We start from the raw sequence: 13,402 nt of genomic DNA, 5'->3' as shown, positions 1-13,402 counted from the left end.
AAATTATTTCAGTGATTCCAAAGCACAGAGTAAGTGTAACAAAGAGGTAGAAGCTGAGTCTGGAGAGACTCCAGATGGGAGCAGACCACTGAAACTCAACAGTATCTTTCTTCATGGACCAGAGTTCACGAATTTGGAATCACAGAACACTCATTAGGTGGATATATAATTTAAAGCTAAAAAAAACCCCAGTGCATGTGTATGTATTCAGTTACAAAAGGGGTGGGGGGTAGAATGAAGAGGGAAAAAAGAAATGGAGGTGGAGGCTAAAACTTGGCTCTCAGTCTTTTCTCCATCTACTTTTCTTTGTTTTGTTTTGGATGCACCTGCAGCATGTAGATGTTCCTGGGCCAGGTGACTGAACCTGTGCCACCGCAGTGACCTGAGGCACAGCAAAGACAAAACTGGATCCTTAACTGCTGGGCCACCAGGGAACTCCTCTATCTTCTTGACTTTTTTCAAACTCTATCCTCCTGAATATTTGATAGTCTTTTTTTTTTTTTTTTTTTTTTTTAGTGTAGGAAAGTTCTTGCGTGGAGATGGGGAAGGTGGAATTGAATGTTTGATTATCATAGGGGAATCTGTCGGGGGATGGATAGACTGGGAAGATGGGTGTAACATACATACGCTACTGTATATAAAATAGATAATTAACAAAGACTTGCAGTAAAGCACAGGAAAATCTACTCAATATTCTGTAATAACCTACATGGGAAAGAAGAAGGGATATATGTATATGTATAAATGAATCATTTTGCTGTACGCCTAAAATGAATACAACAGTGTAAGTCAACTATGCTCCAACAAAATTTTTTAAAAATATGCCCAATGCCACATATAAGCCTTTTTGCACAGTCTGAAAGTAATCTGGGAAGTTACTGAAAGCCACTTGCTTTTTTTTTTTTTTTTTAAGGGCTACACCCATGGTACCTGGAGGTTTCCAGGTTAGGGATCAAATCAGAGCTACAGGTGTTGGCCTATGCCACAGCCACAGCAACACTGGATCCAAGCCGCATCTGCAACCTACACCATAGCTCACAGCAATGCCAGATCCTTAACCCACTGAGCGAGGCCAGGGATCGAACCTACAACCTCATGGTTCCTAATTGGATTCGTTTCTGCTGCACCATGACAGGAACTCCCCACTTGCTTTTTTAATATGCTGTTCATTATTTTGTTATGATTGATTTATGTAAAAACTACTGTTTTCAGCCTAATAATACTTTAGCTAACAGTGTTCAGAAATGAATAGATGAAGAATTAACCCTATGTTTTATAATTCTATATTCCCATCCCATCCCTCAGTACTTCAATTTTTACTTCAATTACTCCTAACGAAATTGTTACCACACTGACTTTTTTTTTTTTTTTTTGGCCAAACCCAGGTCATGCAGAATTTCCTGGGACAGGGATCAAACCCGTGGCACAGCAGTAACCCAAGCCACAGCAGTGACAACGCTGGTCCCTAACCCACTAGGCCACCAGGAACTCCCACACTCACCTTTATGTAGCGCATGAACTGCTATTAAGGTAGAGCACATCCATAAGATGCTCTTTATAGTTATCAACATCTTGTCCTAGAAGTGAAGAGAAACACAAAGTAAATCATAGGCATTCACGTTTGTGGGAGGCCAAAAATCACATGCTTATTTGGGCATCATATGTAACAAGAGTACAAGACGCAGCTCTCTTAGATTGTAAAAACAGGAGGAAACTTGCAATAGGAGAAGTTGTCCCAACACTTTAATTATTAGTTTGACTCTCGCCCAATGTGGTAGTTACCAAAATAATTCCAGAACCCAATTTGGGGACATACAACAATGCGAATGTGTGGGGCAACCACAATAGGGTAGGCTGTTAGAAGAACAATATAGACCACAGCCTAAGTAACTAGTGGCTAGGAGCTGTCACAAGGAGGGAGGGGCGACCACAAAATCTATTTAGAAACAGGAAGTTGGTCATAGATGGAACAAGAGAAGATAGGGAAGCAGTAGGGAGAGATGTAGAAAGCAAGGGATTTGCATCAAATGTGAGGTAGGAGGAAGGTGGTTGGTGGTTCATGCACATGGTCCAGAACAGAGACCAAGGTCCTCAGCAGGCTTTTTAAAGCACAGACTCAATTTAGTTTCTAGGGGGCTGAACAAACAAAACAAATGTATTATAAGGAGTTGTTAATTACAGAAAAGGCCAGGGCTTGCCATGAGTTTTAAAGCAGTTCCAACTGTCTGAAGGGTAAAGAATGAAAGAAAACACCCTGTACTGAGAGTGAAGAAAACTCTGCCCTGGCTTGTTATTAATCTGTTGTGTGACTCCGGGGAAGACATTTAAAAATCTAGGTCTCTGAATGGTCCCTTCCAGCTCAGATTTCTATACAGCTATCATTATGGGGAGGATAAGTGCCATTTTGGGGGACCATCTAGAAATCAAAGAGCCAGCCTCGAAAGAAATGCAGAAGACTTATTTGATCTCCATACTTGTTTCTTTGTCAGTTACATTTAGAACTGTTCCATAATAGCCATGGTTGGTTGGCTACCCAGTAGCCATTCCTCTCTTTTCTAACAAAACTCTGATTCCATTCTGCCATCTACCTCCTTCACAAAGCCATAGAACCTGGGTCAAGCCCCAGCCCTAGGGGGTGATCCTGATTATTCTAAGTCTGTTACACTGATCCTGTTTCTTCTGCCAATGAGTGGTTTTGGAGTGAGTGTACGATGCAATTTTGGCCAGTGAAATGTGAGAGGATCTCGCAGGGGGTGGAGGGTTTGCTCCTGGGAAAACTATGTGCATTTTAAGAAGGAAAAAAAAAAAAAAAAAAAGGAAGAGATGGTTGCTTTTCTTCACAGGACTTTATCAAGATAGGATATATCTCTTGGAACTGCTGTATCCACCTTACATCCATGAATATATAAGCTAGCCTCTGGGATTAAGCTGAGAAAGCAGCAGGAGAGGAAGGGATGAAGTGCTCAGGCATTAGACCCACAGCCAGATATATCCTCAAACCTTTTCTATGAGATAATAAATTCCTCTATTATTTAAACTCAACAAAATCAGGGCTTTTTGTTATTTGTATCTAAAGGCATCCTAACTGACAAATATTTGAGTTGGTACTCTAAGTAACTTCCTTAGAAAATATCTAGGGAGTTCTCATTGTGACTCAGTGGAAACAAATGCGACTAGTATCCACGAGGATGTGGGTTCAATCCCTGACCTTGTTTAGTGCGTCGGAGATCCACCGTTGCCGTGAGCTATGGTGTAGGTCACAGATGTGGCTCGGATCCCGTGTTGCTGTTGCTGTGGCTGTGGCGTTAGCTGGCAGCTGTAGCTCCAATTTGACACCTAGCCTGAAAACTTCCATATGCCATGAGTGTGCTGCTAAAAAGAAAAAGAAAAGAAAAGATCTACATTCTGCATTATTTAGAAAACCCAGATTAAAAAGAAGTAAATGCTATAACAATCCAAGTCCAATACGGGCTCAAATTCAATTTCCTAAGTAATGACAGCTATTTCTTTTTCCTTGATATTCTTCCCCATTTGATTATTTTACATGTCTTGAAATAAGTGTTAGAACCTTTAAAACAAAATTATAAGTTTCTATATATTTCTTGAAGACCATTTTTTACTTAAAATATTATATATGTCACATTTTTCATAAATAGGCCATTTGACAGCTCACAATGAAAAGAATATAATTGAAAATCCTAAATTAACCTAGATAATTAAGTTTATTATTTATCATATAATTACTGAGATAAGCTTACAGATGTTGTTAAAAAATGGGAAATTAGGTTTATACATTTCTGGATTTTTTATAAGATATACAGCAAGCAAGAAGTATATACCTATACCTCAATACTATTACACTAGTTCAGGGAAAAATTAAGATATCAATTTCACATATCCTAAAGTTTCCAGCAAAATGAAATTTTAGACTGTATTATACAATGCTATTAAAGACAATGCATTCCATGATTACTAACTGAATCCAAATAAGAAACCTTTTTTTAATTATGCTTATAAACAATAATTCCGCATTGTCCTTCAAGAAAAATTGTTCTTTTTTTTTCAGGAAATTTTTATAACCATCATTTTAAAAGTCTGGGCTCCATTGCCACATAACCCTGAATTCAAGTTCTGAATCCTCTGCTTATACTCTGTGGTTTTTGGGTAAGTTACTAACTCTCATTTCTGGTGGCAATTTAATAGTGAGAAGCATAACCTAATTATTGGCATAACTGTGAGAGCTGATAAAATAATATATTGAACTATAGCTCTGTAACACTCTATATTCAGTACTAAATATTTACTACTAAAATTACCAATTCAAGCTTTCTTTTTCTTTTTCTCTTTCTTTTTTTGCCTTTTTTAGAGCCTCACCCACAGCATATGGAGGTTCCCAGGCTGGGGGTCAAATCAGAGCTACAGCTGTCAGTCTACACCACAGCCAGAGCAACACAGGATCTGAGTTGTGTCTGCAACCTACACCACAGCTCATGGCAACTCTGGATCTTTAACCACTGAGCGAGGTCAAGGATCAAACTCATGTCCTGATGGATGCTGGTCAGATTCGTTTCCACTAAGCCACAACGGGAACTCTGAATTCAAGCTTTCTACCACTGTTCTCTTCCTGGCTTTATATCATTAACAGTAAAAAGAAAAGTAGTTAAAGCTCTTGGATTTGAAAATAATAACTGAATTACCACTATAGTTGTGTATAACTTTGGGTTTACAGCATATCACTCTATAAGTTATTGCTATGTCCTTTAAATCATTACTTAGAAATGTATTTTATCTCCTATATGGAACAGTAGGCTTCTGGAAGGCAAAACCAGTATCATATTCAACTTACTAATTCCCACAATCTTTCTAAAGTGTTGACTTCAGAGGAAACCATTGAGGGAGGTTTGTTGACCAAATGAATGACCAATCCTCCATTTCCTCTTTAGAAACAAACTCTGAAGTGTCAACAAACTTCTTTAAACATGAGTGAGTAGGCTAAATAACACCTGAAATATATTTGGTATTTACTGTGACTCAATAATATCTGATGTTTGTTGACATCTAGAGTGTCAGATCTTGCAACAAAACCAGAGGAGGTGTAATCCTAACCAGGAATGAGTCTTCAGCATCCTAATTTCCTATCCAAGACAGATACTCCAAAGTCTAACTCTTTGTGTCATACTTTCTCCTTATAAAAGTGCCTCTTTTTTTTTTTTTTTTTGGAGATGGGGTGAGGAGATAATCCTTCATCTAAATAACAAGTATACTCATCACTTGCCCAAGAAAGACTGTCCCTAAGACAAGGCTTAGGGGAGGAAGCCAGTGCATTAAAAGAACATGAGAAAGATCACTTATGTTTTAAATATATTTGCACAAATATGTTTAAGTAAACTGCCAACATTTAAAAATCAGAGTGTTCACACTAAGTCCCAGATCTCTGACTTCATATGGAAAGTCAGATCTAGCAGCTCTAGGTCCATATTCTGGCTGGCCAATCATCAGCACTAAGCAAGTGGCAGCCTCTGGCCTTGATTCTGTGCACTCAGGGTTATCACTGGCCCCACTTTGCCTCTCATCCATTTCCACTCCATGCCTGTTCCCTACAATCACCGGAGCTTGCAACTCAAATGCCCAAAGTTCTGGCTTCAGAACTGCACTTCCACTGCCTCTTCCTTAGAGTCCATGGACATACATTTCATTTCTCTAATTTTCCTAAGTCTGTGTTCATGCTTATGGTTGCTAATAAAGCACACCACATGCCTTCCTTGATTTTACTAAATGAGAAACTTTCTGAAGCTTCTTTCTTTGTTTTTAGCACCACTCTGACCCCCATTTCTATTCTTCTGTCCTTCTGGATCTGTCTTATAAGCATTATCTGTTAGTGATAACAAGTCTGTCTGCAGAGAAAGACCTGGGAGATATGGGAGCCAGTGCCTATATTTAGTCTTCTACCCCAGTGAAGTCAATGAGAAGAGGAAAAAGTCATTGAACAATCAAGTCACAGCTGACTGAGGCTGTTTAATTGCCTGGGAGACACAAGAGACAAGGTCAACAGGATTCCTATTGTGAGAAATGTCTGCAGAGAGGATAAGAGTCATGCCAGGGATGGGCTGCCTCAGAAAAAGAGAGCGCCAAGGTTCTAGTAAACAGATATTTAGTATTCTCCCTTGATCTTGGGGAAGCTCCACTGAGCAAAGGGTGACTTAAGGATGCAGACACAGTGGTTTGTCTTCCAAAATTTTTGAATTAGTTACCCTAGACAACCAATTGTCTAAGATACCTCAGCCACAAACTGGATGTAAAGAGCATTGTCCATCATGTTGCCACAGGGTGCTTTCTAAAAGGAGGAATGCAGCAAGAAATATGGTTTAAACATCAAGTGTCATGAATTTACTTCACAAGAATAATGGCATCATGTGAATATACCATCAACCTGTGACTGGATTCCTGTACCTGGACTTGGCTAAGCTTTTTCATGTCATTGCTCTGTTCCCTGCCTAGGAACCCCTTCCTGTTTGATCTAAAACACACTGCACTCTCTATTCCCTTTCTCAGGCTCTCTTTTTAATCATAGCACATCTCCCATTGTATATGTACATTTGGGAAGTGCCTTTTTCTGCCCACCATGATATAAGCTCCGGGAAAGTAGTCTTTGATGTTGTGTTCACTGCTGTACCCAAAATGCCTGGGACACCCAGTAAATATTTGTTGAATGAATGAATATGTCTATTTCATATGTAATCAGGCTACACACACACACACACACACACACACACACACACACACTATTTGGTACATTACTTTCTTCACTTAAAATACAGTGTATCTCAGAGAATGTTCCAAATCAGCTAATAAAATTTGTCTGTTATTTACAGCTGAATAGTTTTCCCCTAGAGGAATATAGCATTTTATTTTCTCCAGTTCCTGTGAATGAGCCTTTAAGGTGTTTCTAAATATTTGCTACTAGAAATAATGCTGCAAAGGGCATTCCTTGACCATTTGTTTTGGGTGACATTTGTACCAATAGCTGTATGACAATATCTAGAAGAGGAATTGCTGGGTAAAAAGGTATATGCATTTAAAATTTTTTTGTTAGCTATTAGCAAATTACTTTCTAAAGAAAATGAATCCATTTACATATATGAGAGATCCAGGCTCCCCATAATTTGACCAACACAAACTTTCATTAAACCTTTTGGTCTTTACTGCTCTGGTTGATGAAAAATAATGCAAAATATCATTATTGTTTTAACTATTATTACTTTAATTATAAATGAGGCTGAACCACCTTTTGTATGATTAGTTAGACCAATATGAGACCCAGGAATATTTATTTGTGAAGTTTTCCTTTATCAAATCCCTTCTGGAGATATTCACCCTCTTGATATTTATAACTGCAAGTGTTGAATTGATTTTGACACCAAATGTCTAAAAGTTGAGTCTTAACCTGGTTTTCTCAGTAAGTAAATGCAACTCAAGCTTTCTGATTCCAAGCCTGGTGCTCATTCCACTACACCACAGGTAATATCAACTCAGTAATTATAACTTACATATTATATATGTGTTTATCATAAACTATGTAATCTCATTTTTATAGACATAAACATCTCTTAAAATTCTTAGAAGAATGAGGTAGAAAGTATACAGATACAGAAAAAAAAGGTAAATTTAAACAGAGATCTGCATTTATACTATTTTAAAGATGATAGATTTATCTACAGGAGTTTCGGGGAAACATAACAGATAACTGCATTACATAAAGATGCTCTGCACTGACCACTGAAATAGAATCACCCCTGGCACATTCAGTGAACCTGGCAGTCAAAAAACCCTAGAGAATATATATACATAATATGAATGTATAAATGTGTACATATACACGTAATTAACCATGTCTAGGCTACCAGGGAAAACTGGCAAGAGTTCACCAACCAAAGTGGAGCTTGGCCAAGACATTTATCTCTACTTCTCCTTGTTCTGATTCCAAATCAGAGAGAGTACAGGCCTTGTGTTTGCTGGTAAAGTACAGACCTATGCAACAATCAGTATGCTTTCTCATACCAGAGCAAGTAACCCTCAACAATGAGGGTTTGTGAGTCCTAACTGGTTTCTCTAGGTGGGTGGTGAAATAATAGCCTGCTGCATTCATTCATTCTTTTCCTCAAAAGAACCATGTGTCTTGAGAAATTCTGTTCAGTCTCAGGGCAATACCCCATTTTAAATACAGCGTCTAGTGATGTTTGCCCATGAACAAAGTCAACAAAAATGTTTAAACCCCACTGAAAAAGGAGAGCTTGGTTATATGGCTGTTGGGAGACAGTTTTGGTTGCTCTTTGTGCCCTCAAAGCCTCCAAGGCTCAATTACTGAGCAATCATTAACCACCAAGTACTTAAGCATAATAATGTGAGGAAAGAAAGAACAATGACTATATCTTTAAGATTAATCACATTCAGGCTTAAATTAACTCTGTTAAGTCCTTTCCAAACAGAATTTACAAGGGCGCAGATATAGCTATCTTAGGATATCAGAGGTATTTCCTTCCAGTTAGTAAGCACAGGGAAAAAGACAAAACCTCTGTCTATAAATATGCCTAAATCTAGGTGTATTCTTTTCAAACTTTATTTTAAAAGCGGGAATTTAGGGCAAACTTGAAATTTCTTTTTTGTCTACTAAAGAAAAACAAAACAGAACTTTGGGTTCTTACACAAATCTTTAGCCACTGCCTTGAATCTCACCCCTCTTCCCACCACTCACAAGATGATTAAGGACTATGGACTTCCTGCAGGAGGAAGTAATTGCTCAATCACTTTGAAATCCATTGGATACTTTGCAGTGTTACTTGGGACAGGCGCATACAATTGTAAAATCTTCCTTTCTTTACGTAGAGCTCAGAACTAGAAGTCAGTCTCCTAGACTTTTTGCTCCATATGCTCTCACACTCCAAGTTACATATTCCCCAAACCAGAATATATTTTCTCTGAGAAAGCTAATTTCTTCTTCCACTGGCACCCTCCTATTTTTATATTAAACTCGCAACATCTTACTTGAGGTCTTAATATGAATATGTTCACCACAAGGTTTGCCACAATTGCCAAGCAGTAAAGAATTTAGGTCATAGCTTTTAGAAGGAATCAAAAAGAAAGAGAGAGTGGATGACTTGGATGTCAGAATTGGAGATGGAATAGATCATTAAAACTCTGTTCTTCCAAGATAAAGAGAAGAAGTAGGAGAGTATAAAATGCAGCTCTAAGTGGCAGTGTGTACTCTGTGCCACATTCCTCCAGGTCTCTCACTCAGTCATTTCATAAATATGAGCTGAGCTCCCACTATGGGCCGGGCCGAGCTAAAGCTCCTGATGCAAAAGATGTACGCTCATAGAATTGTATCAGTCTTGTCAACAGCAATTGTCATGCTAGACAAACTCCTTGTGACAGTCTGGAACGTGATTATTCTGTAACTGACTAAAGATGATCTGTAAAAAGTCAATATATGGATCACAGGATAAACTCATCTGGTATTTCTGCCAAAAAAATTCTCTCAGAGTAAATTTTATCTTTCCTGTGGCAAGGCAATAACTCCTCCTACCACTCCCAAGAAACAAGGAAAAGAAAATTCAAGCGGTCTTCTATTTAGTAAGAGTGCTTAGTGCCTAGATCGAAGTCGGGTAGGCTCCAGCAGCTGGGGCGGGGGTGCTCGGCAGCTTGGATCTCCCGCCCCCTCCACCCGGGTCCCACGGAAGGAGTAAAGCCACGCCCCACTGGCCTCTGGGCGGGGACCCAGGAGGCGCCCCGCCAGCGTCCGCGCTGTGCGACTGCCGGTCCAGCAGTGCAGCTGTCTCTAAGCCCAAGAAGTCACACCCGTCTCGGGCGGGGAGCTGAAGCCTCAGCCCACGTGGCGGCGGCTGGAGAAGCCCAGCGCAGCGGGAAGCTCCCGGTTCGTTTCTTCCCTCCGCGCGGGCGTAGCCAGCTGGGGCCCTCAGCCCCGGGCTAGTTGCTCCTCCTTCCTTCCCTCCCAACGCTTTGCTTTAGTGGGGTTTGTTATTGCTTTGGGGATTAAAACAGTGGCAGACGCGAAATTCAGTCCAAAATCTTGAAACGAACCCAGCCGGTCGGATCCCGGCTGTTTGCTTGCATGTACCCTATCTCTGTTCTTTTCTTCTTCCCTTTCGCCCCATTGCCCCTTTCTTTCCCTTCTGGTTTACCGCCCTGGCGCACTCCTCCCAAGTTCTCACATTCGAAACTAAGGAAGTTTAAATGTTGGATTCGGGGCCCTTCTTAGGCAATGCTTTGAGGCTGGGCCCCAGCATTGGTTTCGAGTGGTCATGGATCTTAGTAAAATTTCCAGAAATAAAGCATTCTGTTTGATCTTTCTTAAAATGACGCCCCAAATTGGAAACCTGAATCCTCTCCTGACCATGTGTCAGTCCACCAAACTGCAGACTCGGCCCAGAGTGCCGCTCACATCCCAGCTGACTCGGAGAAGGCGCTTCCACCACCCTTTGCAAAGAATAATCTCCTTCCTGGGTCCTCCAAACCCCTAGATTTACGTAGCAGATTCCAAAGTAGAGAACTAACAACCAAGGAGGCTAGGGTCTTCCATCCTTGAATCTATGGTTGTGAAAGCGGCTCAGTTGCTTTTGGGGGGTAGGGCTCGTTTTCCTCCGCCTGTGCTAAATTTCTCCATCAGGGGGCGCCCACATCCGCCACAAAAACGCCCTATTCCTAGACATCAGGGTTCTGCAAGACCTAAGCACGCCAACTGGGGGCAAAACCGAAGGAGCGCACCGCCTCCCTCGCTCCTCCCTCCAAAGACTGGGGAGGCAGGGATTTCACACTAGCCATTCATTTGTGAGCCGTGGGGGAGGGGACGCTGGAGCGAAAGAGACTGAGCAGAAGCTGGGAGAGGGGAAGGGAGGCAGAGAAGATGGAGACAGAGAGGAAGAGACAAAGATGAGAAAAGGGACACGGACAGCAAGACTGTCTTTCCGCCTGTGGGTGTGCGCACCGCAGGACAGCTCTCCAGGCTCCGCGTAGCATCTCCCTCCCGTAGCATCTCCCCAGGATGTGTCGGACTTTCTGGGGGCGCATCTGGATCCGAGAGCAAATAGTTTAAGCTATGACACTATTTGCCTTCCTTGCTCTCCGCTGCCTAACACATTGACCGCTCCACGCCCAGTGACACAGACAGCGAGCCGGGACAACTCAGATGCTTCCCAGCCCGCAAGCACCAGGGATGCCGCCCGGCGGCGCCCACGCCTCTGCAGGGCGGTGGGGCGCTCCAGCCCAGGGCGTCCCCCGGAGCTACCCGCACTCGCTCTCCGCAGCCGCAAGACCAGCCAGTAAAGTTGCTCAACTAGGGCTAAGAGCTGTGAGGGGGTGGGAAAATGGAAGGAATAGGAGGAGTGTTATAGTCCGGGCGAGAGGACTGGTCCTAGAGGCCCCGTATTCGGGTCCCCGCGCCACCTTTGTCTGAAGAGCGCTCTGAACACTGGTTTGCTCGTTGAGAGGGGAGCTAAAGCCTTCACCTCGCTCTTCAGGATGAGATAAAATTCTTGCACATCCCTGTTGGTAAGGGATAAGCTTTTCCCGCCCTGGCGCCTTAACAGACCTCCGCGGCGCTCCAACAACCCCACCCCCCATTCCCTGCTCCCTCCTGGACGGCTCTGGCGCACCGCGCGCTGGACAAAAGAACCTAGGGGGCACGAGACAGAGTCTTGACAGCCCCAAAGTCGCCAAAGAGATACGGACCGGGGACCCTGCACCTCCCTCGACCAGACCTCCTCCCAGATCGCCTGCGGGCTGAAGGGGTCACGTCCGCGCAGGTCCTGCATCGCCCTGTCAGGAGCTGCCCAGGAGCAGCTTTCCAGGAACGCCGGGCACTGACCAGACACAAGGGGCCGGGAACCAGGTGGTCTCGGAGACTTGTACGTGGAAAGTCTCGGGAGTCCCCATTCAAACTTTTGCCTCAAGCAGATTAACAACAACAAATAAAAGATCAAGGTGCCACGGGTCCCTCCCTCCTCTGGAGACCCCACGACGTTTCTAGGGGTTCTCTGCATTCCCTTCCCTCCCTTCCCCCAATTCCATTAGTCCTTCTACCCCCACCCCACCCCGGGCTTCTTTTGTCTGGATCTTTTTCAGTACGAAGGTCCCTCTTGTATTCCTTATTCCTCTCTCCAAACGTCCTTTTAAAAGTTACCTGCATTTTTAAAAGTGCATATATTTTCTTAACTTCTCTGCAGAGCTAGTTCTCTTTGCCTTAATTAAAGCCTTCTACCAATTACAATGTACTTCTTTTTTCTAAACTCGATTTTTTGTTCTTTAAGTTTCTCTCTCTCTCTCTCCCTCCCTCTCTCTCTCTTTTAAAAGGGGGAACAAAAGAAACGTGATTACCTTGAAAGGCGGCTTATGGCAGTTTGGGGGGAAAAATTCACCTCAGCGCTGCACGAATGGGCTCGGCGTTGCTGGGGCGGGTCACATAGGAAGCGCGGTGGCCCGGGGAAGGGTGCGGAGGGTGCGGGATGGTGCTGGAGGATGCGGGGCTGACCGCAGATCCCGGTCCCTGCTCCTGTCCACAGCACCTAATGTTCGCGGCTGTTGCGCCCGCTCGCCTGGAGTTCTTTCCCAGAAAGGCTCGGGGCAGCTCGCCTGCAAGTTCAAATGCGGGTTGTGACACCCATCATCATTATATCACTGTACCGTCAGCACCGAGGAGGAGACTCAGCGAGGAGGAGGAGGAGGAGGAAGGAGGAGGAGGGTTCATTCACCGGCTCCTGAAGCGCTCCGCAGCTTCAGCCACTCCTAAAAGCCCAGGCTTGGAGAGCAGGCATAGGGGCGGAAAGGCAGCTCCCCGCGCCTGCAGTAGGGACCGCCTGCCTCCCTCCCCAGGCACTCCCACCTCTCTGCGTTTCTTCCTGACAAGAAGTACCAATCGGCTTGGGGACAGCAGCACTCCCCATTCAGCGACTTACTAAGTAACATCGTGCTGTGCGCCAGGAAACCACTGCCTTCCACCCCTCCCCACCCCCATTTCCCCGCCCCCCGTGCTGCTAGTTCTGGGTTAGGGGAAAGGAGCCCCTGGGCTCTGGTGGGGCAAGCCAGCACTAGACAATTGAGAACCATCAGCTCGTCTTGGGAGCAAACGAAACTCTGTAAAATCAGCGAAGAACTTGGTTACAGAGTGCCTATGCGGCCACCGAGCCTGCCTGTCCCATCTCAGGGAAGTGTCAGTCTCCTGGCTTCTGCCAATCTGAAAGAGACACTTAGAAAACGAGATCCTTCTGAGACGTAGAGGGAAAGTGTAGGAATCCCCCACTGCCTTCGCCAGGAGCTGCCCAATGGGGAGCCCAACGTCACTGAGCAATCTACAAAGACCCTGGGAATAAAGGGCTGGACAGGAAATTCC

The 13,402-nt window shown here is 43.5% G+C and overlaps 1 protein-coding gene across 3 annotated transcripts in view; it reads right to left on the bottom strand.

Moving 5' to 3' along the window:
• Positions 1-12,852, bottom strand: part of VCAN (versican) — a 110,991-nt gene extending 98,139 nt beyond the window's left edge. The window contains exons 1-2 of one of the 3 annotated variants that reach the window (XM_047778229.1): positions 12,391-12,852; positions 1,502-1,577 (exon numbers count right to left, since the gene is read on the bottom strand). In XM_047778229.1, coding sequence (XP_047634185.1) covers positions 1,502-1,571 — 70 coding nt within the window. In that variant the 5' untranslated portion in view covers positions 1,572-1,577; positions 12,391-12,852. The remainder of the gene's footprint in view (positions 1-1,501; positions 1,578-12,390) is intronic. The other 2 variants (XM_047778230.1, XM_047778231.1) reach the window with 2 other exon arrangements.
• Between the last annotated feature and the right edge of the window lie 550 nt (positions 12,853-13,402).

Source organism: Phacochoerus africanus, chromosome 4 (assembly GCF_016906955.1).
Source record: "Phacochoerus africanus isolate WHEZ1 chromosome 4, ROS_Pafr_v1, whole genome shotgun sequence".
NCBI classification, from domain to species: Eukaryota; Metazoa; Chordata; class Mammalia; order Artiodactyla; family Suidae; genus Phacochoerus; species Phacochoerus africanus.
The sequence above is the reverse complement of the archived record's forward strand: the minus strand, read 5'-3'. Positions and strand labels throughout refer to the sequence as shown.